Below are 27,694 nucleotides of genomic sequence, written 5' to 3' on the forward strand. Positions count from 1 at the left end.
GTTATTCCTGCCTTTTAAGTATAGGAAAAAGGGGGAAAGGGGAGAGGTCTCATTCTTCTGAATCTACTTCCTGCTAGAGATGGGTGAAGATATGGAAAAAATAAAAGATTTAGGTGGCGGGGTATTGGTTTTGTGTGGGGAGGCTGTATTCCTTCGGGGGAGGGTCGCTGATTCTGAGGGGCTGATATCCTCCTTGTAGGGACAATTTGGTGACCGTTTGGTTGGTGAAAGTCTCCATATGTTCCTGCAAGAAATTAGAGAACCACCAAAAGAGACAGGAGCCAAAAAGTAGGATGAGGCACAGTTAGGGGTCCTAGTAGGGGCATAAGCCAGGGTATCCAAGGGTTCAGTGAAATGGTTTAAGTTGTTTTGGATCACTCCGGACTCATTTACATAATAACAGCATTCCTCCCCCAAGGAGAGGCAGGTGCCTCCCTTCTTGGCTGTAAGGAAGTAAAGGGCCCAACGGTTCTGTAAAGCTGTTGTCCCGAGTGAGGTGACCTGTCACTGGAGGGAGGAGATGCTGTCTATACTTAATCCTTCTGAGAGTTTTTGATAGGATTGAGATACAGTAGCAGGGCCCACTATGCCAGTCCCAGTTGCAGGAAGGAGCCCTGCCCCAGTTAGAAGGTACAATTAGTGCCGTACGGGAGCAGGGGCACTTCCTGAGGGAGGAGGGGGGCGAAGTTAGTCCCAGTCCCGTCTCCATCCCTCCATCTGTCTGGAGGGTGATGTCAGGGATGAGCCAAAAAGAAGAAATATGCAAGAAATTGCGTTAGGGGGAGCAGGCAATAGGATAATGTAGTTTTACAAAGGAAATATATTCCGGTTTTAGGGCATGGATGAGGAGGGGGTAAGTGAGTGGTAGCTTTTGGTGTTGGGCAGAGTGTGGGCAGGCCCCGCACAACGCTGACAGTCCCCACTGAGGTGAGATTAGAGGAAAGCGAAGAGACGTTTGTGGAAACATTGCAGGTTACATCGACGGAGGGGGGGAGTGACCACAAAAAGTGTCTCGCGAAGTGGGAGACAGATGAGTCACTCGGGGACCAGTCTCATTTGCTGAGGACTGCATCGTCCCTGTGGACCTGGAACCTCCGTGTTCTAGGTAAGAGGGAGCATTGAGATAGGAGGAAACACACAGGAAGGACGCAAAGGGTTAGGGAGCCAAAAGAATTTAAAGGGCATATTGCCACAATGAAATTGATCAGAAGCATCCTACTGATAGCAGGTAAAGGAGTGTCAGGAGAAATCTTCCTGTAATGTTACACTGCTCTGGGGCAGCACTGGCTAATCCTGTGGCAAGTACTAGAACAGACAGTATAATAGTAGCTCTTGTGCGAGGGACGTGGAGCGGGCCTGCAAGAGTGAGAGGACAATCACCGGGGGAAAGATCATCCTTCTTCTGGGATTGGGGGAAGAGCGGAGGTCCTGGAGATTTTTAGTTTTGTGGGTCCTCAAATGGATGAAGTGTGAGGACATGTTGGGTTGGGGCTTGAGTAGAGGGACCCCTCTGGCTTGGTGTCAATAGATTTTTGGGTAAAGTCTCAGGTGCTAGTTTTACCAAGGATAAGTGATAGCAAGGGGCCTTTCCTAGTACTTTTACTGCCATGGGAGTGGTAAGAAGTACTGTATAAGGCCCTTCCCAGCATGGTGAGAGCGGCTTTGGGATTCGGGTTTTAATATACACTCGCTGTCCTGGGCTCAGTTTAAAGTCTGAGAGGGTGGTGGGGAAAGGATGAGGTAGTAGAAGGTTGGCCTGCTCCCTAAAACCCCTAATGAGCGAAAGAGTAGGGGGATACTGGCCTAAAGGTGATGAGCTGGAAGGGAGAGGTGCGAGAGTGAAGGGCCTACTGTACATAAGTTTGAGGGGGGCTGAGGCCTTTGGGCTTGCGGGGGGTCAGCATGTAGGTGAGTGAGTGACTGGCGGGGAGGCCAAAATGAGGGATGATTTCTGAGGTGAGAGTATGTGTTATTGCTGTAGCATCCTCTGAAGTGCAGGGAAAAGCCTCAACCCAACCTGAAAAGGTATCTACTAAGGTTAGAAGATAGTGTGTCCTTTTGTGGGGAGAGTAATATAAGGGCTGCAGAAGGTGTAGTAGGAGTTCATAGACCTGAGTTATGGAAATCTAAAAGGATTTGCTCAGCTTGTGTTGTAGGGAGGACATAGCGACCGGAGAGAGTATACTAGTTGTCCTTTCTCTGTGCCCTGAACTGTTGAAGGTGTTGTCTTTCTTGGGGTGTGTACTGGGATAAGGGTGTAGGGACCATGAGAAGGACCTGAGCAGGAGAGGAAGAGTGGGGGCCTGGTGATTGAGCAGCCTATTTTGCAGTTAGATCCGCCAGTTTGTTTCCCTGGGCTATGGGGTCATTGGAGGTTTGGTGTCCTCTGCAGTGTGTATAACACCAACCTCCTTTGGGAGTTGTGCAGCCTCAGGAAGTATCTTGATAAGATCCATTTTTATGGGCCCTCCCTGAGTGGTCATGTATCCTCTCTCCTTCCATATGGCCACGCAGGAGTGTAGGATGTGATAAGCATACTTAGAGTCACTGTATATATTGACTCGTTTGTTACTTGCTAGAGTGAGAGCATGGGTGAGGGCAATGAGTTCTGCCTGTTGGGAAGTGGTGTTAGAGGGGCGGGGGCAGTCTCAATAGCTTGTGTTAGATTCACTATGACATAACCCGCCCAGGGGGCAGGTGTGGAGGTGGCACTACCATCTATGAACCATGTATGATGGGGCCGCATAATGGGATGTGGGGAAAAGTGTGGAAAGGGATTGAGAAAGAGGTCTAAAGCCTCCAAGCAATTGTGTTCTAAGGGTCATGAGTGTTTTGGGATGAGAGTGGCTGGATTTTAAAGGAGGGCAAGGTTTAAAGGAGAACTGGGATTTTTCAATGAAAGTAAGGTGAATAAGTTGTAGGCGGGGAGAGAATTGACTTGGCCTTATGGCTGAGAGGGTCTTGACTGTTGTTTAAAAGTTAGAGTTTTCTTATGCTAAAAGGGTGGCTGCCACCAAGGACGTTGACCAGGGGGCCCATCCTCGAGCTGTGGCATCTAGTTGTTTAGAGGTATGCAACTGGGGAGAAAATATCTCCTGCCTTTTGTCCCCAAACCCCGACTGCCAATCTTTGGGTTTTGGTGACATATAGGATAAAAGGATGAGATAGGTTTGAGAGAGATAGAGCTGGGGCTGCAAGGAGATCGGCTTTTAATCACTGGAAGGGAGAATGAATGGGCTTTGTGGGATCTAAAGGAATGGCAGGATCCCCTTTGGCTGCCCCATAAAGTGGCTTTGCTGGCTGCTAATGCCCTGCAAGCCCCAAGAAAGAAAGGAATTCACCCTTTGTGGTTGGAGTAGGGAGTTCAGAAATTAGACTCTTGAACTGAAGGAGAAGAAATTTGGGCCTTGCTGGGGGACACTTGATATCCCCTGGAGGCCAGTAAATTAAGGAGAGCAACAGTGTGCGTCTGTGAATCCTCATAGGAGGGGCTGCAAAGGAGGAGGTCATCCACATATTGTATTAAAGTGCTGGAGGTTAGTGTAAGTTCAGATAAGTCTTGATCTAAGGCCTGGCTGAAGAAGAGGGGGCTACCCTGAAACCCCTGAGGTAGTACTGCCCAAGTAAGTTGTTGGGAACCTGTACTAAACGGTATGAGCCCTTAGGCTTTATAACCAGAAGGAGTGCCATTTCGGTGAGTGTCTAAATCGAGTGCCATCTTGTGGCCACTGGGATCCATTATAATAAGGCGTTTGAGTTTTAGTGTCTCTCCGGAGGCCGATAAATTGGCCAGGAGATGGCCCAGAGGTGTAGAGTGCGGAGTACAGTAGAAAACTAGACATTTAGGTTCAATGTCTCCCTGGAGGCCAAGAAATTGGCTAGGAGACAGCCCAAGGGCATAGAACATGGAGGTTTGGACTGTGAGGATCCCGTGTAGAGGGTGAGAAAGGACAGTCAGTCCTGGTAAGAGAAGCATGCCAACAAAGAGCGTCCTCTCTGTTTCCCACCTTCTTTTTGAGAGAAAAGCCAACCCACCAGCTAATGAAGCGTCCTTCGGTAGCTGGGGGGGCGCGAGAAGGGTTCCCTCGGCCAGCCGCCTGGGCTTCGTAGAGACCTGAGTCGTAGAGAGAGTAGTTGGGGGAACCATGCAAGGAGGCAGGACAGACCCACTGACTCACCCTGAATTGGGGCTGGTGTTGGGTGTGTTGGTCTGAAATGGCAAAAGGAGAGAGAGTCCTGAGTGTACCCAGTTTTGGCAGGTCTGGGAAGGGCGGCCAAGGGCCAATCAACCCAAGAAAGGCGATTGGCCACAACGTCGGCCAAAACCCTTCCCGGGTTTCGGCACCATAATGAAAGACAGTGAGCCGAGATGCCGGGTACCATTCAAGCTTTACTGAAGAAAGAAATCTGCTGGGCTATGCTCAAAGTAATAGGCAGCCCAGGGCTGCACTGGAAAGTTGACAGCCCCAGGTGTGGGGGTGGTGGAGCTTATATTGGTATGTTGGCACCAAGAGCTGGGTGATACCATCAAGGAGGGTCATTATGCTAATATGGATCAGGGTGGAGAACTGCGTCCTTGCAGAAGCAAAAGGGGTTTCTGTTTAAGTCAGGAGGCTTCTCATAAAGGGAAGCGGGGGGCAGGCTGCACCATTTTGTATTTGGGCTTGTCTAAAGTGGCGCTGGTTGTGTTGCAGATCTATTAAACAGGCCATAGTGGGGACTGGGTTTGGCCTTCTGGAAAGTTGTACCTAGTTATAAGGCCAATTGTTTTTCTCCCAGGTAACCTTGCTCTTAGGTTATTAGAGGGATTCTTCTTGGGATCAAGTGGATTGCCACACCTACGACAAAACAAAATTAGGAGCAAGTATTAAAAGAGAAGTCCAAAGCAGGAAGCAAGAGGTTATAGCTTATATCTCCAGCCAGGTACGGGCTAGTTACACCAACATGAAGTTGGTCGAATCTTCATAGAACGGATCCCCACATCACTGGCTAGAATAAGAGGTAAGAATTAGATAATCTTGAAGTGGGGCACAAAAAGGAGGTTGACATAGAGTAGGCAACTTTTGATTGCATTGTTTTCATGATTGAGATGTGATGTGAACATATCACCATGGTAGTAACTCTTTGGTCTTCCAGTTTTAAAGAATAAGTAAGTAAGCCAGGTGCAGACAATTTTGGGTGGTATGGGGTGAAAAGGGGATTCCAAGCCAAGAAGCAATGGTGCAAAGTTCGAGCTGGAAGCAAGTGAGCACAGCTGGAGCACAGCGTGAGGAGGGCCATGTTGGCAGGGATGCTCAGGGCAGAGCCCTGCCCGTCCCACTAGCACATGGATGTTTCATATCGAAGTCTGTGAGTTGTTGCCAAATAAAAAGGCAAACACATTCACAAATTTGAGGCCTTGGTATGAAAGAAAGACTTAGGACAGAGTAGTCATGGGATTCTGATTTATTAATAATGTCACTCCATTCTCAGATAAATACACCTAGAGCCTCCTACCCAGATAGTAAACAGTAGGCAGCTTTCAGCTTTCAAGCTCAGTGGTTATTTAGATGGAATATCCCCAAGAAGTTTTATTCTCAGGGTTCTTTTATATAGTCAGAGATGCTCCCTCCCACCTCTCTGCTGACTTTATTATCTCCTCCACAACCGCAGGCGAAATCAGGTTGACTCTGACTAGGGGTGGAATCTGTTTTATCATTCAAAGCCCTGCAGGATCAGTTTGGGCTTGGTGGGGGATAAGATCCCTTTTATCTTCAGGCTTTGCTTGATCTAATCAGGCCTTGAACTGTTCTGTGGGTTTTGCTTCAGGTATACAAATGCATTCTTCTTTCCTTTCTCTCTTTCTTGACATAGTTCAATTGTGAGTTTCCTGTTCTCTATTCATTATTCAAGCAGACAGCTTTTCCTCTTGGGCTTTATTAGTAGAGACTTGCAAATTTTGCCCTTAGGATTCACTGATGTGAAAGCCATTATAATATTTTGACCTGAAAAAATACCTTACAAAGTAACAATTTTAGATTTGTGCTATAACATCATGATGTTGGCATTGTAGAGAATGAATTCAGGTGGGAGACTGAGGTAAGGATTCGGTCTTGAGGCAGGGAAATCAGTTAGGAAACTGTTGCAGATAGTTGATGTGATTACAAGGGCTGGAGTTCAGGTTGTGGCTCTGAGGCTGGACAGGAATGAATGAATGTGAAAGATATTTAAGAGGTAGAATCAACGAGATGAGGTGATGAACTCACTGTGGGGAGTGAGTGACAGGGAAGCGAGCATACCTGACTTGGACTCAGACTCTGGATAAATGAAGAAGCCATTTATTGAGGGGAGAAGCTGGATTTGATTAGTTCCATTTTGTAAGTGCTGGGTTTAGGGTTCCTGTCAGGTATTCCATGTGCGGAAACGCAGTAGGCACTATGAAGATCAGGAGAAAGAACTCAGCTAGAGGTATGGATTTTGTGCATACTAATCAGGGAAGGTGCTAACGCAAAATACAATGGCTTGAATAAGCTGGGAGTTTATTTCTCTTTCCCAGACCAGTCAGCTGGTCGAGGCTGCCAGGCATCTCTGCTGCACAAGTTCTTCCAGGGGCCAGGATGGCGAAACAGCTTTGTCTTTTTGAATACCTGTCTTCCAAAGTTGGTCCTGATTTTCTTCAGTTCCAGTTATGGGGAGAAGAGGAGGGAGTGGGAAGGAGCAGGTCCAGTGCATGCAAGCCTACAGTCATCACCCCGGCTCACACTGGCAAGGGCTCACATGTCTTTGATTAGCTGCAAGGGAGGCTGGGAAATGTGGTGTGGCTAGGAGGCTGTGTTCGCATATTGTATTAGTCCATTTCTATTGCTTATAACACAATACCTGGAACTGAGTGATTTATAAGAAGATGAACTTTATTGCTTATAGTCTCAGAGGCTAAGAAGTCCAAAGTCCCAGGAATACATCTGGTGAGGGTCTTCTTTGGTGGTCGCTTTACAGCAATGCAGGAGTCTTGCATGGCAGAAAATGGTGGGGCAGAGAAAGAGAGAGTTCCTCATGTACTCTGCTTTTAAAGCCCTCAGAACCACGCCCCTGACCACCATTATTAATCCATTCACTATAGCACTGTCCTACAACTTAATCACCTCTTCAAGGCTCCACCTTTCAATTACTGTAATAGGATTTCCCACCCTCAACAGTTACAGTGGGGAATAAGCCTCAGTGAGGTTGGTGGCAGGGACACCCAATCTATAGCACATATACAACATTAAATTATAGAAGAAGTGGAGAACAGACTGGTTGGGTAGGTGGACTAACAGTTTACACAGGCATTCTCCAGTGTACCTGAGACAATGAAGGCCTGGGAGGAGGTATGACCACACAAAGAGATGTTGTAATGTATGCGGCCAAGGACAGAACTCTGGGGAATGCCAACACTTGAGGGCAGGGGAGGGGACAGCTATAGTAGGCAGAGAAGAAATGGAAAACATTGTCCTGGAAGTAAAGTTTGTAGGAATGTTTTCCTTAGTGAGGAATTATGGTTTAGAGGTTCAGACTAGGCTCTGAAGCCAGAGTCTTTGGGTTAAATCTTCAATCCCTCCATACTAGCTGCATGACCTAGGGCAAATTTTTAACCTTCCTGTGCTTCAATTTTCTCACCTGCACAATAGAGATAACTGTTACTGAACCCAGGGGGAGTTCATTGTCCACAGAGTCAAAATGACTAAGGAGTTTCTCATGCCAAAGTTTGCAGTGATAAAGATCAGCATTTATTTGAATGGCCAAAGGAGCCCATGGCAGTTAAAGGAGCTTTAAGACTTTGGACTCCTTGATACTTTAAAATTACAGGCATTTATAGAGCAGAATCATGAGTGGGGTTCCGGGAGTCGTGTGGGAAGCTGATTGGTTCAGGGTGAAGTCAGCACAACTATTCCTGGCATCTTCACTGATAACTTTCCACGGCGCCTTAGGGTCCAGGGTCTGCTTGCTTCAAAGCAGGCTTGTAGTTGCAGGTGGTCTGCAAGGACAACTCAAGAATGGCATTACAGATGTTATCTTAAGTCATAAGGCATTCAGTTAGGGAAGAGACATGCTGACCTTCAAATCAAGTTTTAGCCTAAGGAAAGTGTATGTTTAACTTTATTCTTATCTTATTGTTCATCAAACTTTATTGTGACACTGAGGAATCCTGCTCACCCTGCTTAGTCAAGCAGGTTTTCTTTTTGCTATTTCCACCTTCCTCCAGCCAAGACCTGTCTGACCAGGGTCAGGGAAACAGCTAGGGGAAATTGGGGTCTGTCCCCTGGTTTCATAACCAGACTATCCATCTCATAGGTTTTTTGGGAAGCTAAATGAATTAGTATATTTAAAGCCCTTAGAAAAGTGCCTGTTTGCAGTACATTCTACCAGTAATGGCTGTGAGTTAAACTAGGGATTAAAAAGTACACATACAATTTTTCAGATAGGATCTACATTTATATAGCTCTATCAGAAAATATTTCACACGCATTACCTCATTTATGTTAAACTCTTAAACAATTCTATGAAGAAGGCATGGTATTATCTCCATTTCATAGGTGAAAAAAGGCAGGCACAAAGAGGCTAAGTGACTGAGCTCAGTGTCATAGAGCCATTCAGTGACTGAACACAAATCTCTTTAGTTTCAAGGTTCATGCTTTTAGACACTAAAATTTTGAGATATGGAATATATGGTAAGGAGCAAGCTGAGTGTTTATACAGTTTCTTCACTTCTAAACCTCAATTCCTTTATCTATTAAATAAGATATTAATAGTATCTATCTCATTGTAATATGACAAAGATAAATTGAGGTACTGTATGAAAAATCCTTAGCACATCACTTGGCACATAATAAACACAAATCTTTAATGCACAGTGGTGGCTTATAACAATAATGACAATAATAATTAATTTATTAAGGTATTTATTGAAGAAAATAGAAAAATTAGTGACCTTTGATTAGATTTTTAATTAGCTAAGTTGCCCCTAGTTTTGCTTGTAATGACAGGAAAGTATGTGTTTTTTAGTTATATATATTTGTGCTGGCTGAAAGTAGATTTTCAGGTCAAAGTTTTGTAGACTTGGTCTATTTTCTCACATTGCTTGTTTTAACACTCTCCAGCTTCTTATAGTCAAACATTTAGGGTGGACAAAAGGGTCCCCATAAGAGAAAATGTTTGCATGAGCAGTTTCTGAATAAACTCTTCTGCTCAGTCAGGCAGGGGATACCTCCTGTTGCTGGAAATGGCCTTGCTACTGAGAGTGGAGCCTTGTATTAGTCCGTTTCTGTTGTTTATGACAAAATACTTAAAACTGGGTGTGGCTGTCTGCTAAGGCTAATGTCTGGAATCCTGTTGACATAGTCAGTTGTAGCGCTCTTAATCCTTTTCGTGATGCCAATTGTAAAGCTAGGCGACCATGCCAGTTGTCGGGCTCTTACCTGCTGGTAATCCTGCACTGACTGGGCCGATTGTTGAGCTTGGGCTGGGTCTGGAGCTCCCAGACCCCTCAAGCCCATTCACAGACTGGGTCACAAACCCTTCATAAGCCAGGATGGGTCACCACACCCCACGCACGCCAGGCTGGGTCACCAGACCCTTTCACGCAGGTCTATGAGCTAGGTAACTGGCCAAAAGATCCTTGGAAGCCATAGGTTGGAAAGCATGGCTACGCCAGGCAGATGCCTGAGGCAGATGCCCACCGCCTGCTTCACTAAAACTTCTCTCTCTCTCTTTCTCTCTCTCTCTCTCTCTCTCTCTCTCTCACACACACACACACACACACACACACACACACACACACACACACACACACACAAAGAATAGCAACAAAACTAAAAAGAGACATTGGGGCACGTGTGCACTAACTCCACACACACACATACAATTTGCTTACAAAGGATGCTGAACCACACCCAACTGGATCCAAAGTGAGGGCCCTGACCAAACCATTCCATTTTCCCAACACTGGATGATTTATAAGAAAACAAAACTTACTGCTTACAGTTTCAGAGGCTGGGAAGTCTAAAGTCCAGGGAACACATCTGGTAAAGGTTTTCTTTAGTGGTGACTTCAGTGACTGTAGGATATCACATTGTGAAATGGCAGAGCAGAGAGAGACAGTTCCTCATGCACTGTCCTTTTAAAGCCCTCAGAACCATGCCCATGAACATCATTTTTAATCCATTCACTACCACATGGTCCTACAATCTAATCACCTCTTCAAGGCCCCACCTTCTAATTACCATAATAGGATTTCCCACCCTCAATGGTTACAGTGAAGCTTCAACTTCAGTGAGGTTGGGGGGCATCCAGTCTACAGCATTCTGCCCCTGACCCCCCCACAACTCATGTCCTTTTCACGTACAAATATATTCTTTTTGCATTTCATCCCCCAAATCTTAACTTGTTTCAACTCAGAAGCCCAAAGTTCAAAGTCTCATCTCTGAAATCAAAACAAATTATCTACTTCCAAGATACAGTGGTGGTTCAAACATAGGGTACATATTCTTGTTCAAAAAGGGAGAAATAGGCCAAAAGAAAAGTGTAATAGTTCCCAAACGAGTCTGAAACCCAGCAGGGCAGGCCTCAAATCTCAAAGCTGGTCAATCAGGTACCTGACTCCATGTTTGATGTCCTCTGCACACTGGTGTGGGGTTGGGTCCCCAAGTCCTTGGGCAGCTCTGTTCCTATGGCTTTCCTGGTCGCAGGTCCACCCACGTCAGCTCTTCCAGGCTGGTGTTCCACTCTGGTAGCTCCCCAGGTCTGGGGTCTCCATAGCAGTTGCATTCTCATGGCTCCAGTAGACATGATGCTGATGGGGTTTCTTGGCTGCAACTCTGACCCTACATTTCTTCTCTGCATTGCTCTAGGGAAGGCTGTCTGCAGTGACTCCACTCCTGTGACTAATCTCTTCCTGTGCCCCCAGGCTTTTCCATACATCCTTTGAAATCAGGGTGGAGGCCACTGCCGAGGCTGCTGACTTGTATTTTCCAAAGCTGCAGGTCCAGCCACACCTGGGGCCAATTTAGCCAAGACTGGAGCAGCAGGGATGTGAGAGGCAGCATCCCAAGGTGGTACCGGGCAGCAAGCCCGTGGAGGGCGCCTCAGGCCTGTTCCCCAAGACCATTTTTTTCTCTCTAGGCCTTTTGATATAGAATGGAAGGGTTGGCCCCAGAGGCTTCTGCAATGCTTTCAGGGCCTTTTACCCCTTCTCTTGATAATCCCTTTCTTCTGTACACATCTCTTTAGCAAAGGGCCCCTGGGCTTTACCCTTGCTTTTGTGGCCAAGCTGAAAGTTTTCTAAATTTTTGCCTGCTGCTTTCTTTTGAATTACAAATTCTGGCTTTATGTCATGTCATGTCTATTCTGCCATAACTCAACATAGTCTGTTGCAAGTAGCCATGCAGCTTCTTTAATGTTTTGTTGCTTAGAAATTTCTTCTGCCAAATACTCTGGTTCACAGCTCTTAAGCTCCAACTTCCACAAAGTCCAAGGGCATGGACACAATGTAGCCAAGTTCCTTTCCAGTTCATAGCAAGGTTGATTTTTGTCCCAGTTTCCAATAGATTCCTTCTTATTTCTATCTGAGACCTTCTTAGAATGGTCTTTATAGTCCATATTTCCATAAGTATTCTGGTTACCACCATTTAATCAGTTTTTAAAAAGCTCCAAACTTTCCCTGGTTTTCTTGTCTTCTAAACTCCCAACAGCACCTAAGCTTTTTCTAGTCTGCTCCTTCAAATTTTTCCAGCCTTTCCTCATTACCCAGTTCCAAAGCTGCTTCCACATTTTCAGGTATTTATTATAAGCAACACCCCACTCCTCTGGTACCAATTTTCTGTATTAGTCTATTTCTGTTGCTTATGACAAAATACACAGAACTGGATGATTTATAAGAAAACAAAACTCATTGTTTAGTTTCAGAGGCTAGGAAGTGTAAAGTCCAGGGAACACGTCTGGTAAAGGCTTTCTTTAGTGGTGACTTCAGTGATGGCAGGGTATCCCATTGTGAAATGGTATAGCAGAGAGAGAGAGCAGAGAAAGACAGTTTCTTATGCTCTGTCCTTTTAAAGCCCTCAGAACCATGCTCATGACCACCATTTGTAATCCATTCACTACAGCAAGCCTTCTAGGTTTTCTGAGTCTAGAATCTTTATAACCACATTTTTTGCTAAAAATGAAAAATTTTCAATAAATGCTCTCTTTTAAATATGAAGATTTCACCTATCTAATGGGGATATTGTGAGGATTAAATGAGACATGAGGACTTGTCCTATATTAAAAAAAACAGTAAGGTCACTTTTTCTACTGCATTTCCTATGCATGAATTTAGTTAACTTTACTTTTAAGAGAACAGAAAGTCTTGTCATGAATTTTATTGCTTGCTTTGTAATTTTTTTTTTTTAATGGAAGCATTTGTTTCCCTGCAGAGTTTAAGATTATAAGTGGAGAACTTTGGTCCAGCCTGTTTAAAGCTCATGAATTCATGCATTGCTATCATTTAATTCTTAAATTCTAGAAGAAAGAGGGCTGAAGAGTATGCATTTGTACCTGATAATTAACACAGTTATTTCAACTTGAGAGTCATGTTTATTTACAAAAATGTCAATACTGACATGTATTGGCACCTAGATTTTATTTATATTTTATCTTCATAAGCACATTAAAAGGCTGCTGACTTTTTGATGTGGCCTGTGAATATTGAATACTGAAAAGCCATGGGTGTTCTTCCGGTTTTAGAAACTCATTTTGGAGATAGATCAGAGAATAATTTCAAGTGTATAATTTCCTCAGGTGAAATGAGGCATCCTGACATGCCTTCAAATAGATTCCAGGAAATGTAGGGATTAGTAATTTTTCTCTGATAAAGGTAGTATTATTATTTACTGTTAATGGTTGACCAGAATTTTAATATTGCAGCTAGTAAAGTAGGTTAGCTAACATGTCGTATTCATACCATTGAGTTAAATGAGGTTATTAACTGTTGGGGCTCAGAAAATAATGCCCCAAATTATGGTGCTTTGGCATTGCTGAGTACTTTGAACTTAAGAACAGTGGAACAGACTCAGAAGGAAAGTCTCTTTCTGACCTTCTCCTTCCCTTCTTTTTCTTGCTCCCCTGTCTTCCCCAAGGCAGGCCATAGATACAAGAATTCCTCTTTTCCAAGTTCTCCCCCAAAGCAAGCCATAAAACCTAGAAATATTACTTGAACCTTTCCCCACCTTTCTGTATAGAAATTAGCCATAAAGAAATTCTCTGACCTACCTTGTCTGATAGTAGATCCTAAGACCCTCATTCTAGAAGGGGTCCTGCTCTATGCCCAGGAGGAAGGAATACCACAGAGAAGCCAGGAAGAAAATGAACAGGCAGGACTTGCTGGGTTCACTCCTTATTAGACCATACTCTTTCGTCCAATCACATTTTACTTGGCTGTCCATTCTTCTTAAGACCTAAAAATAAAAATAGACAATTTTCCCTGAGCCTTTGAGTCTTTATTTCTGAAGGCTTCCATGTCATGTAAAATTTTAATGAAATACGTTTGTTAATGCTTTTCTCTTGTTAAGCTGTCTTTTGTTATAGGAGTGTCATCAGTGGTGACCCTCACAATGGGTGAGGAAAAGTATCACACCCTTGTGCCCCTGCATAACACAGGGCTAACAGAGCTTTATTTAGGAAGAAAACATATTCAAGGAAAATCAACGCAGAATATTTTATTTTGAGAAAGGCGAATAAGTGCAATTTGTTCTTTTCTATTCTGAATAAAATGCTCTTTGCAAAATGGAATGCAGTTTTGAACTCTTAATATTTCTGTTTCCTTTTTTGACTCCCTCTACAGAAATGTTTGTTTATGCAATTAAATATCTATGAATAGTATAATAGGTGATACAGAGACACATCTAGATTTTTCTCTTAAAGAGTCTTAAAACAAAACTTAATGTCTTGATTTTCAACAGAAGTGTCCACATTTCCACTGAAAAAATGTAAACTTGGGGTGTAATTATTTCACTGGCACAAAATAAGCTCAGGGTTATGTTCAGATTGAATTGTTTCAATAAAGATGATGCAGAATGGACAGTAATCCTGGAGCTATTTCTATGCAGAATTTAGAGAGTGACTGAGGAGGAAAATTATCTTATATAGAGAAATCTAAAACAATACTATCTTCTCAAGAAGAATATTCTTTTAGTAAGTTAATCCTTAACTTTAAGTACTTGTGTAAATTATATACAGATATTCAGCATGATTCCTGATATGCTGCAAGTTTCCACGGTGCCTTCTGAGTCATCAAAAAACTATTAAATTGTGTGCACTACTGTGCTTTTATTTATATATATATACACCCTGTATCTTTTTTATTAAGTAAAGGATTTAATGCAGCATACAATAAAAAAGATACAATGAATTAGTAATAAAATATAATCGGAATTTGAAGGTGAAGGTCAAGAGAGAGAATAAGCAGACATACTTAACATGAAGGCAAACAGGGTTGCAGTAGTTGAGTTTCCTGTTTGCCTCTGAGCTTTCTGACAAAAAGAAAGCCCAGGTGACCAAAGAAAAAAAAAAAAAGAAAAGAAAAAAAATTGTCTGCATATTTCTGATGTTAGGAGAGCAAATATTCTAATTTTTCAAAGGGAGCAAAATTTTAAAGTGTTTTTTTCAGGTGGAATTATATATCTACTACTCGAACTTGTCTAAGAAAAAGCCTTCAATATTATTTTTTACAAATTTTATAGAGCAATTTCTTACAGTGTTCTTCAATACATATCATTAAAATACGCCTCAGTGGAGAATAATGTGCAAGAACATAGGTTAATATATTGCAGGTTGGCACTTTTGGTGGTTTGATTTGATGCCTGGAGATAAATTGAAGTACTTAGATGTCATTTGATTTCATTTCTTTTAAATAATCTGTAGTAACAACTCTTTGGGAGGTGTTCTTGAAAGAGAAGCATAAAATATAATTTAATGAATTCTGACAACTTAAGGACTAAAATTCTTTCTTGAAGGGTTATCTATGTGCTTTTTAAACTGAGGAAGTGATAAGATTGACACGTTGCTATAAAAATCAAAGAGTCTAACTAGGACTTTTGCTTTAAATCAACCACACTTGCCCCCTTCAACATGGAGATAATCTTCAGGGACCAGTGAAACGGAAGGAAGCCAAGTGCCAACTATGTGGCATACTGATCCCATGTCTTATAGGGGACCTAAAAAGTTTCGTTTTCACTGGGTTCCAAACCCATTCACAATAGCCTTGATTGTCTCAATATTTTATTGCATTTTCTTTTTTTTAAGTTAAAAATCAAAGTCATCTTTAAAGAAATATTGACAAAATCAGCAGAATCCACGTGTACATATTTGGGAAACTTGAAGGAACTAGGATTATTTAGCCTGAAGAAGAGAATGTTTAAAGGGAAAGTGGTAACTCTCCAGATATGACTCTCTATTTTATGGCAAAGGGAAGGGCTGAGAGCAGAGCCAGAACCAGAGCATCCTTGTTAAGAAGGCAGGTTCCAACAAGGAAATACATGTTAAAAATTAGGGTTGTTCCAGTGTGGACAGGGCTGTCTAGTGAGGCAGGGAGCTCCTCTCATTAGAAGTGCAATTTCATTGATTGCTTTTCTTCCTGTGCATGAGCTGTAGTTTCTTGTTTCTTTACATGTCTTATAATTTTCTTTTCTTCTTTATTTCTTTTAAGAACTGGACATTTAAAATAATGTAATGTGGCAACTCTGGAAAACAGATTCTCCCTGCTCTCCAAAGTTTGTTGTTGTTTGTTGTTCTTTATTTGTTAGTTTGATAATTTTTCTAAACTAATTCTGCCAAGTCTGTATTCTTTGTCATCTGTGGCCACTGAGGTCTCTGCTCAGTTATCTCAGTGGTCAGTTAATAAATGGATAGAGATTTCCTTAGATGCCTGGAACCATTCAGTCTTCCAGCCCTTGCTACAGTTGCACAGGGCTTCAAGGTTAGCCAGAGGTGAGATCTTAGGGTCTTCTCAGGTCTTTCCTGGGCATATGCACGTGAGCACTGCCCTATTCACATGTGTAATTTTCTAGATTCCCATTAACATGTCAGAGCTTTGCCAAGATCTCTGTGGACTTCTCATTTCTCAGCTTTTCCTTTTAAGCTTTTCGGTTATCCCATTGTGTACAACCGTTATCCACTGCTGAAGGCAGCCTGTGGGTTCAGCATTTGCCTCTGACTGCCTTTAGTAAACTCCCCAAGGGGAAAAAGCTGTTCCCCTGGTTGAGCTCCAAGTCAGGTCAAATAAAAACAGCCTTGTAAGTGAGGTCTTCTAGAGAACCATCAGACCAGACAAATAATGACAATTCTCTGAGAATGGGGCTTTGAAGAAGCCCCAGTCCCATTCTGCTCCTTCTGGTGGCTGCTGGGCTGCTGGTTTTCACCATGATTGCAGGAAGTTGGTTTTCAAGGCTACTGCAGAGCTTGAGGGGGTAGATGTGGGGAATGGGAATAGGACAACTTAAAAATGCCACAGAGCTTGCTGTTCTGACAGAGATTCAGGTGCTTTTCTCAGCTCCTCAGATTGCTTTCAGTCTTTGGTTCTGAAAAAAATTTTTGCTAATGCTTTTATTGCCCATGTGGAGGAAAGACTATTCAGAGGTCCTTACCATGCCAGTTGTGCTGATGTTACAACTACTTTTTAAGCCATATTTTTAAAAGATAAAAAGTTGAACTTATTGACTTAGAAAGTCCCCTCCCATTCTAGAACATTCAGCGTTAACTAGTAGATCTTATTCCCAAACCATCCTCAATGATATAATTTAATGTACCATTTTAAAAATAAATGTGACCGTCTAAGGTAAAACTGAAACAGAGGCTCGTTGGGGTTAGCTCACTTCATTAGAGCATGGTGTTGATAACACCAAGGTCAAGGGTTCAGATCCTCTTGCTGGCCAACTGCCAAAAAAAAAAAAAAAAAAAACCCTAAAAACAAAACAAAACAAAAAAACTGAAACATTCCACAGTGCCAAAATATGAAATGCAGTAGACTGTGCTTAGTTATCAGTTTTTGCTTTGTTTTATTCACAGATTTTAAAAAAGAAATATTACCTTTCCTGCACAGTTTTTCAGCTTCAAATGAATTAGTCTAAAGGGGTAGGAGATTTTATACCAATAATAAAAAGAACTAGATAGGTAAAATTTAAGCCCTAGAGACTATTGAAAAGGTAAAAATGCAATAGTTGACTGATAGCTTTTCACAGGGTTGAATCATCAGCATATACTTTTCTTAAATGGTTTACTCTTTTTTTTATATATATACATAGTTATTAACTGTAGTCACCATGTTATACAATAGATCTCTTGGACTTTTTCTTTTTATCTAACTGAGATTTTGCATCTTCTAATGGTTTACCTTTAATCCCAAACTTTATTGTAATTATTATTGCCCAAATATTGTTATGTCTATGCTAATTCTTTATTAATTTAAAACCATCTTTGTACTAAGCACTGAGAACACAGGTAAGGAACCAGCTCAACATAATCCAAGGCTGTTTTATATCAGTTTCTTCAAAAGACAGATATGCGGCTATGGCACCACATTCCTTGGCAAAGATGTTAAATGAAGTGTCCATGTAAATTAATTTTCCAGAAGTCTGAAGACAAACTTTTTGATTTAACTATTTTTGAGGTGATGCTTAACAAACTATGTTAAACACTCCTCCATTTAATCAGGAGGCTAGTGATCTAATGACTCAGTGGCAAATAATCTGGATAATTACTTCATTATCGTGAAGAGCAGTGATGGCTGCCTTGGCTCCTGTAAGCAAGGACTGTCACATCAATACTCAACAGTGACACAGTGCTTACTTTTTGGTGTTTTCATATTCTTTTATGAAGTATTGTACCTCATATTTTTCTATTAATATCTGCTGGTCATAAACTTCTCATCTGTTTTTAATTCGAGCTTTCGGATTTGTGGGCTGCCACACCAGATGAGCACTGGTACATGCTGAGCTCTTACCATGTACTAAACTTCATTGTTAAGTGCTGAAATGTGTTCATTTAATCTTCCCAACATTCCAAACAGGTAGGGACTATCTATGTTTTCAGATGAGAAAACTGAGCACAGAGAAATTAAGTAAATTGCCCAAAGTCACATAGCTTATAAGTAGCAGAGCAAGGATTAGCATTTGGACTGCTAGCTCTGGGGTTCATGGTCTTAAACATTATATTACATTGTATCATATAGAGATACTTGTTAGAATCACACATAAACTGAGTGAATGGACTCTGACAGAATACCGTACTGGAACTTTATGAAAAGTACTTGAACTTTGATGAACTGTCTTTGTGACATCGATTTTGGTTTCTGACAGAATGTATGTGTATGTTTGTGTGTTGATATATTTCTGTGTGTGTATAAGATGGATGGCCAGAGAAGTGACCTTATTAAGCCAATGTTATTATTAAATTATAAATATTTAAAATTGCTCTTTTAGTGAAATTGAACCTTTGCTAATCTTTTGTTGTTAATTTTCATCACATAGTGTACCAGAAAAAGACAGTTGTTAAAATGCATCAATGTCTTTGGAAATGTGAAAATTATGTATTATTCATTCCTCCCCTCCAATGTAAAACACAAATTAACAATTGATTCAATAGTCTTGTTTTCTTTGGCTTTGTTGAGTTTTTTATGGAATCTGGAGAAGAAAATAAAGGAGTCAATTATTTAAATAATTTTGAATTTCTTTTTATTTAAGTAGCTGCCTCCATAGTATAAGTGCTGAGTCACTTTTACCCAAAATTTAGAATAAAAGCTTTGAAAGTCAATTTCTTGTTGTTGAGAGATAATTTTCCATGGCTGTCTGGCATTTCTGCATGTCTTGTAAGCAGAGGCACTGGATGCCTTTGTTCTGGACTATTTTTTAAGGATGTATGTATAGAAAACAGCCTTGAAAACAGAGATAGTCTCTCCCTTCATAGAAGAGGGCAGGTTTACTTACTGTCCAGTGTAATAAAGATAGTGCTTCTCTCCCAGGTGAAGGACAGGTATGCTTACTATCCATTATTGGAGATTAGGGTTCCTCAGAGATTATGGGAATTCTCTCCCATAGTACAATCCACCGTGTGTGCAGCCTTCATCTGGCCTTCTTGATGTTACCCTTGAACTTGAGGAACTGGCATCTGTTCTGGCGGTCACTATTGCTATGGGTAATAAAGTCCTTTGTCTCTGTCTTCTGCCAGCATCCATGAACTGTGGCAGGCTAATTTGTTAGCTTCCAAATAGAGTAAGATCTCAGAATCTTCAAGGTTTTTGAAATTTGTTATAAAATGCTTTCTTAGATTTTTCAACTTAAATTAGAATCAGATTCCCTTTGGAAGAGTGAATTATCATTTCTTTGCTGTGGGTTCACTAGAGATGAAGCAGGTAGCATATGTTTTGGTCACCTGAGAAGGTGTCTTATGATGATTGTTAGTTACATTCTACCTCATTTTCCTTGTCCCCCTCATGTTTTTTTTTGTCATGACTTTTCCTTCTCCTACTTTTTTCCTTCACTTTTCTTCTTTCAGAATTCTTTTCTATGTCTGCCACAGGCAGTCCTTAGATTTTTCTACTGAAAAATAAACATCAACAAAAATCTTGCTAATTTTTCCTTAAGTGAGGTGTCTCTAGCCTGTAGAGGAGCTAAAGATACCTTTCAGAACCTTAACTGGTAGAACTAGAAGTTGGGTCATGCCGACAACTCCTCCAGGTGTAATTCTGCTATGGGCAGTAGACAGAGGTGTGTGTGGGTGGGGAGGAATGGGGGTGGGTATAGGTTGATTTCCACCCACCAGCATGTTTCAGCATCAAACTAGGGAAAACATTCCTAATCCTTGGAGAAAAGTCTCTGAATGAATGATCTATAATCCAGCAGTGAACACAAATAATAACAATAAAACATTGTTTTTGAAAATTTTTGGATTGGTCTAGATCAGAGGGTAGCAATCCCTGGCCTGTGGGCCAAATCTGGCCTGGTACCTTCTGTTTTGTGCATAAAGCTTTGTTGGAACACAGCCACATCCATTTATTTACATATTGACTATGGCTGCTTTCATGTTACAGTGGCAGGGATGAGTAGTTGCGGTAGAGACTATATTGTCCACAAAGCCTAAAATATTTACTATTTGGCCCTTTCCAAAAGAAATAAAAAAGGTTTGTCAACCCCTGCTGTAGATGTTGGGTTTATACCAGTGGGTCTCAACTTCAGGTGTGGAGAAGACAACCGAAGGGGTAGGTTCATCAGAATCACCAAGACAGTCTTTTCAAAAGGTACAAACCCTCTCTCCATCTTCTCAGTGGCTTTCCCTGTTGAGAGTCACTATCTCAAACTTTATCATTCAAATAGTTGAGTTCCATTAACTGATACAGACTGTTTTCACTATTTTTGACCCTCAGCAACCTATCCAGAGTATCATTGACTGTGTTCTTTCTTTTACAGGGTTGTGGGAAGAAAATGTATTCCTTTTTGAGAGGAACCAAACAGCTGCAGGTGCTAAGGTTTCTGGGAATCTCCATTGGTGTGACACAAATCCTGGCCATGATTCTTACAATTACTCTGCTCTGGGCTCTGTATTATGATAGAAGGGAGCCTGGGACAGACCAAATGATGTCTCTGAAGAATGACGCCTCTCAGCACCTGTCATGTCACTCAGTAGAACTGTTGAAACCAAGCCTATCAAGGATCTTTGAGCACACAACCATGGCAAACAGCTTTAATACACACTTTGAGATGGAAGAATTATAAAGGATGTCAAGGAAGAAAGCCACAAACTTGTTTTATTCAACTTGTGAATTTTTCAGTACACACTTACCTGTTTCAAAAATTGTAGAAATAAAAATATCAGCATAAAAGAATGCCTAGGCATATAATTTTCTACCCTTTAACAATGAAGGAAAAGTTTCATATTATAAGTCTCTACCAGGACAATAAATGATGCCCTTTATAATGCTGAGGACAGATGTAATACCCACTTTATAGCCATGTAAGATTTTTACTGCACACAGTTGTGTTTTGAGGTGGCATGGTTTGATCAGCATTTCTGCACCCACGTAAATGAGCCACATGTGGTGAGATTGGAGCTACAGTAAAGGTTGATATACTTCTATCAGCTAGTATATAAAATACCAATTAACTGCTAACATAGGAATTTAGACAATACTAATGGCTTTTATTACTTGGTGATATATTCTTTTGAGGGTGAATAGAATATACATAAGGAAACTTTCAAGATTGGTGACTACCTAATATGATTTTTGTTGGTTACTAAAATATTCATGCCATTATGAGAGCAAACTAACACACATTGTCTTAAACTAATCAGGGATCTATGTGTATATAAGTCTGTGATAAGTCTGTATAATTTAGTAGATTTCTGTTCTTTTATTGTAGTTAAAAATAACAATTGTGAAAAGGATAAATTGTCCTGTATAGCACCATTATTTTTAGCCTTTTCTATTAATGGAGCTTTAAAATTCTGTCTTGGGTTTATTACATACATGACTGTTAATTTAAATACTTAACCACTAATTTTGAAAATTACCAGTGTGATACACATGAATCATTATAATTCAGAATGTAGTCTGGTCTCTAGGAAGTATTAACAAGAAAATATACACATAAGTTAGTTGACTCAGCAAAGAGTTGGATACTATTTTTCTCCAAAACTAAGAATCTTTTTGACACTGAACCCTTTTTAGAAGAGCTTATTTTTGCCTTCTCCAAACAAGAAGTAACAGACTCCAAATCAATATAATTCTACAGAGAACAGTGTTCTTTTTCTCCAGAAAAATGCTTGTGAGAATCATTAAAATAAGTGACAACTTAACTAGAGATTATCTTTGCTTTATTTCACTGATTAATATACTATGGTGAATTACACAGATTATTAAATTTTTTACAAGTAAAATATATTTATTTGAAATGGGAAAAGTGCATTTTACTGTATTTTATGTATGATGTTTATTTCTTGCAATGTGGAAAGAAAATTAAAACAAGTGTCAATAAATATTTTCTAGAGAGTAATAATTTGTGCCTATTTATTATACATTACAAGCACTTTTACTACTTGAGAAGATTAGCAAGGGGAGAAAAAATATGAGAAGGAATGATTGAATAAAGTATTAAGCATGGTTTCCAAACTCTGGAACTAATTTATAGAAGTATGTATCTTCATTGAGAAGAGACAAAAAGACACCTGTTTATTTTTAAGTGTGTTTTTTAGATAAATGATAAATGATGTAGTTGTTTGCTATAACATAAATATATGACTATTTATGTTAATTTATTTTTCTATTTTCGTATCTGTTTTCATAGCTATTACTAATTTTTAAAAGAACTTGAGACTAAGGAATCTAATATTTGAAATTAACTTCCAGATTTAAAGTCTTTCATAGATTTAAATGAAAACTGAGTAAATTACTTGCTCAATCAGAACCAAAAGCATCCCTCTTTATAATTTCCTCAACACCCCAACTCCGCATAATTTCATCTGAATACCCAAGTAACTGAGACAGCTATGAGCTCTGAGTTTTATTTGAATTATTTGGACAATGAATGGTCAAATTTGGCCGATTCCCTTTTGATGTGTCTCACAGTCATAGAAAGAACAAGCATATATTATGTTGAGCTCAACAACAACAAAAAAGTCTTCAAATTATAAAATAAAAGTTGATTTCTACATTTTTAGACTTCAGATATTTTGATATATTACCAGTTTACTACCCTCTAGAACAGTCAACATAAATTTAGACAATCATTTTATATGTAATATACTTGCTTAATGGGAACAAATGACGTTTATAGCAGTGGTCCACAAAGGCCTCTTATGGTAACAGCGCACCTGGAATAATAAAACTGCAAGGGACTTTAAAAAGTGTATTCAATGCAAGAGAGCTATGGGAGTTCACAGTTTGGATATATTACAAACAAATTTAACTGTTTCTTTAGGAATTTTTAAAAGCTTTCTTTGGTAAAAGTCACCAGTTGTTAAGTAAAAATTTAAGAAGATTATTTTTAGACTGGTTAACAGTCAATTCAAAGTGCCCTAGAGACAGAGATGGCAATAAGAGTTGATGTCTGTTCATAAGCACTGTATGATCTGGGTTAGAGAAACCGTGCTAATGGCAGGAAAAATACCTACAGGAATACGCAGTGAGTAGCACCCTGCATAAAGGAGTAAGAAATGGAGGAGAGTGGAATTAAGGCAGCTACACCAAGGAAATGGCCTTCAAGCTGAATCAGGAAGGAGGATTGGGGCTTAGCTGGCTCATAGAGAATTTTCCATGAGCCATGACTCTGAAGTTAAAAGTGTACATTTTAGAGGCATGACCTGCTATTCAATGTGGTCAGACAGCATAGAATGCTTGAAGAGATACCATGGGAAAGAAAATGGGTGAACTTTGGGTTTGGGGGCTTCATTCTGTTGGCCAAATGGAGAGTCATGAAGTGTTTTCAGAAAGAGAAGTGATGCATGTTTCAGAAACTTAACTGGACTTGCCAAGTGAGAAGGTGGGGGCAGGGAGACAGGTACACCCATCACACGACTCCTGGTGCGGGGCTGGGGAGGCATCATTTACCATAGCCTCTGTAAGTAGAGCACACTGGAGTTGTCCAACCCTGCAGACCCTGGCAGGAGACTGGATAGATTGCTATTGCTATGTTCTTGGAGAGAGACAAAGATCCTCACTAGGACAATAGAAGTCAGAAAACAGTGTGTAAAACAGATTACAACAGGGTGAATCTACAAAAATTGGCAGCAAATTGACCTTGGGGCATGTGGGACAAGAAGTAAAAGAACTGAAATTCTAGATTTTGTGCCTGGTAAATTGGCAGTGGCACTAACCTAGATAGAAGACTGGAGGAGACCGGGTGTATGGGAGAGTAATTAATTTGGTTTGGGACATACCGAGTTGGAGATGCCTGCAGGACATGCAGATGGAGATGTCTACAGGCAGCTGTAAATTCCAGTCTGGAGCTCAGGAGAATTCACTGTCGAGCCTGAGAAATTTTATGCATTGCTTTCCCATCTCAGGAAGACTGACAGAAAATGGGCTGAGAACCAAATGCTATATGAGAAGAATCTTAAGCAGGATGCTACAGAGCTTCTTTTTGCGTGAACTCTTACTCCTGCAATGAGTCAAGGGAGGTAAAGAAACAAGACATGAATACACACCTGAATTTTCTGTGTCCCCTTTTTTAAAAGATACTGCCTACTGCTCAGTTGCTTCACCCAACCCCCTTCCTGTTATCATCCTGCCATTTACAAGTGGGTTCATTTTTCCTGTGAACTGAGTTCTTATTTTGTCACATCCAAGCATATCCTAGAGACATATATGAGAGAATCTTTGATACCATCTTGAGAGCTTGTTTATTTTCTGCTTTCATATATTAACTGCAATCATTCTTTACCTCATGCTTTCATGGGTGTCTACTAGGTGCCAGGCACACCACGCGAGGTGTTTCACACACATTTTCTCTGCTCTTCACAACTCTTTTGTAATTTGTGGACACCATTAGTGCCATTTTATACATGTAGAGGAGGGACGCAAAGAGACTCAAGTACATATACTTACCTGTACGCAACAGCGCTGCACCTGCGGCCTCTCCACTTGGTGACACGTGTCTTTGTCCACCTGTGGTGAGGCTCAGCTGATTCCCTACGTAGAAAAGCCGAATTCCTCTACATGGGAATCCATATCTACAGGCCCAGCTGGTCTCCAAATTCTATTACTTCTTCCTTCAAAATGATGCTCTTGTCAATCTAATTCCATTCCTCCTATTATTTTCTTCAGAAAAAGCCCAAATTATCTAAAGCTTTGACTGAAGCCATAAATTCCTCTCTTCTCCCCGCCCCCTGTCCCCTCCTGTTGATCTATCTTGTGCACACACACAGAGCAAATTAATTCCTTCAGTCAGCTTTACTGAGGTACTATGCACCCAATTCAAATGTAGTTTATTAGTTTTGACAAATATATGAAGGTACTTGAAAAAGATCATGGAAAGATTCATATTAACTTTCAATTATATTTTTTCCATGCACTTTTTGAAGTACCCTCATATATACTCATTTAACCACAACCAGTCAAGAGAAAGCATTTTCTTTGCCTCAAGAAGTTCCCCCTTACTTCTTTGTTGTAAACCCTGCAATCCTTGCTCAATGCCCCAGGCAACACTGATCTGCTAAATGTCACTCAAATTAATTCTTGTAAAATTCTTATCATGTCACTTCCTTAGTCAAACATTTGCAGAGACATCTTGTTTTATCACTTATATGGCATGTTGGGGTAAATGAAGGCCAGAGGCCACTGGCCATCTTAGGCATGGCCTGGCTATGAGCACTACAAATAAATTATGGCTCAGCACACAGGTTTGGTTGCTACATTAGAGACCTCAAAACACAGTGACTTAAACAAAATAGAAGTGGATTTATATTTCATGAAACACACAGGTGAGTAGCCCAAAGTCTGGCTGCCTTGGGTGCCATGGACACAGGCTCCTTCTCTCCAGCTCCTCTGCTGTTCTGAGGGAGTCTCCCTTGTTCACATGGTCCCAAGTAGCACACTCTACTTCCACATTTCAGGCCACAGGCTAGAACAAGGGGAATGTTAAAAGGGAAGGAGGCCTTCCTTTTCCCTTTAAGGACATACCCAGGAGCACGAGTCGCTTCCATTCACATGGCTACACTATTAGGAAGAGCTGCAAATCCTCTTTGTTCTGGACACCCATGCAGGAAGATCTATGACCACAGAATGAGGGAAAGTGGATATTAGTGTCAACTAGCAAATCTCCACCACTCCTCAGTACGTGTAGAATAAAATCATCCACTTGAACTTATTTTTCCAAACCTGTCCCCTGATACTTTCCTACACGTCACTGTATATCAGGCAACTAGGCCAATTGTGGTCCACTCATTGCCTCTAACATCCCACATATCCTGTCCTCCTTTGATTTTGCTCACATCATGGTGCTTCTCTGACTTCGCCTCATCTCCACAGATTCAACTTCCACCAACTCTTAAGTCCCAGCTCAGCAGCCACCTCTTAGATGAAGCCTCCCTTGACTACTCCAGCTCATGTCAATTCCTCCTCTAAGCTCAGCATTTATTTGTTACCATGATGTCTAGTTTGGGCCTTCCTTGTGTTTTCTATTTTATGATATTACTTTTTGTTTATATTGTTTTTATTTTTTTCTTTGCTTCTATGTCTGGTCTCTTTTGAGAACAAATATTATGCTATTTTTTTCCACTCAGCATTTTTGCATTGGCCTAGGCAATATCTCCTATGTATCAATTGCATATCTATTCACTGCATGTATAAACTAATATATTCATGAATTATGAGTCAGTTAAATTAATCAAAAGCTATTGTCCAAAATGATTCTAACAAGGAGAAACTGCTGTAAAGGAGGCCATCTGTTCTTCTTGACTGGGACAGAAGATACTGGGTTATTGTGAGCTAAGTACTCACTTAGCTATAAATGGATGTAGATTGGATCTGCAGAATGCATTTAGAGCTCAGTCAAATCTTATAAATGTCTGAGTGAACTGTCAAACTGTACTTGTGGTCTAATAATATAATAGCGTCTTCAATTTATAAAATGCTTATGTGCCTAACCCCAAATCCTTTAACTTTTAAGTATACATTTGCTTAACTGATAGTGTATGGAGTAAATGCTAAGTGCATATCTCTGAAGAAATCCCTTGAGAGTGGGAGATTGGAGATCACCACCAAATTTACAATTTCTATGTGATTCTAGAAAGTAATTATTTTTTTAAAAAATGTGGCATCCCAAACTTCTGTGCAAGTGTGTCAAACAGTGCTTCCTTTACTCTTTTCATAATGTCAGTGAGGTCAGTTATTACAAAACTTTATTACAAAAAGTGCCTATGGACGGAGATGTTAAGCAACATACCCCACATTACGTAGCATATAAATGATATTGCTGGGATTTTAATCAGGTTTACCTAAATTCAAAGTCCATGCTCTTGGGCCGACCCCGTAGCTCACTCGGGAGAGTGTGGTGCTGGGAGCGCAGCGGCACTGGGAGCCTCGAGGCCACGGGTTCGGATCCTATATAGGACTGGCCAGTGCGCTCACTGGCTGAGCGCGGTGCTGGCGACACCAAGCCAAGGGTTACGATCCCCTTACCGGTCATACACACACACATACAAAAAAAAGTCCATGCTCTTAACTACTTTATAAGATGTCTACTATATTAATGGATTTTCAAAATTATTCTTAATTTCATGGTCATGGCAAAGTGTTATTTTTGTATATTGCTGCATGTTGCTAACTAGTATTTCTTTAGGAATTTTGTGTGTATATTCAGAAGTTATATTCATTTGTTTTGTACGTGTGTGAACACATTAGATATTGTATCAAGGACAAGCTATAGTCCTGTAAATGTATTTATTTTTAATTTTATTTTATTCTAAGAATTTGGATGTATACATTTAATCTTTAATTCTGTAAGATAAAAAAATTCTTGAATCTTTCTCTTATCAACGTTAAGAATGGCAAAACAGGACTTCCACTTGCAGCCAAGATGGAATAATAGAGACCAGATTTACTCTCCTGCCTGAAATAAACAAATAAACAGACACCAAAATATTTGAAACAATGATTTTAACACACTGGACATCAGACATTAAAGGACAGTGATCTTTAGGAAACTGGTAACAAATGAGG

At 40.7% G+C, this 27,694-nt stretch overlaps 1 protein-coding gene across 1 annotated transcript in view; it reads left to right on the forward strand.

The window, feature by feature from the left end:
* TSPAN12 (tetraspanin 12) overlaps positions 1 to 21,907 on the forward strand; it is an 88,651-nt gene extending 66,744 nt beyond the window's left edge. The window contains exon 8 of the mRNA XM_063099899.1: positions 20,448 to 21,907. Coding sequence (XP_062955969.1) covers positions 20,448 to 20,753 — 306 coding nt within the window. The 3' untranslated portion in view covers positions 20,754 to 21,907. The remainder of the gene's footprint in view (positions 1 to 20,447) is intronic.
* The last annotated feature ends 5,787 nt before the right edge of the window (positions 21,908 to 27,694 follow it).

This window comes from Cynocephalus volans, chromosome 6, assembly GCF_027409185.1.
Source record: "Cynocephalus volans isolate mCynVol1 chromosome 6, mCynVol1.pri, whole genome shotgun sequence".
In the NCBI taxonomy this organism is placed as follows: Eukaryota; Metazoa; Chordata; class Mammalia; order Dermoptera; family Cynocephalidae; genus Cynocephalus; species Cynocephalus volans.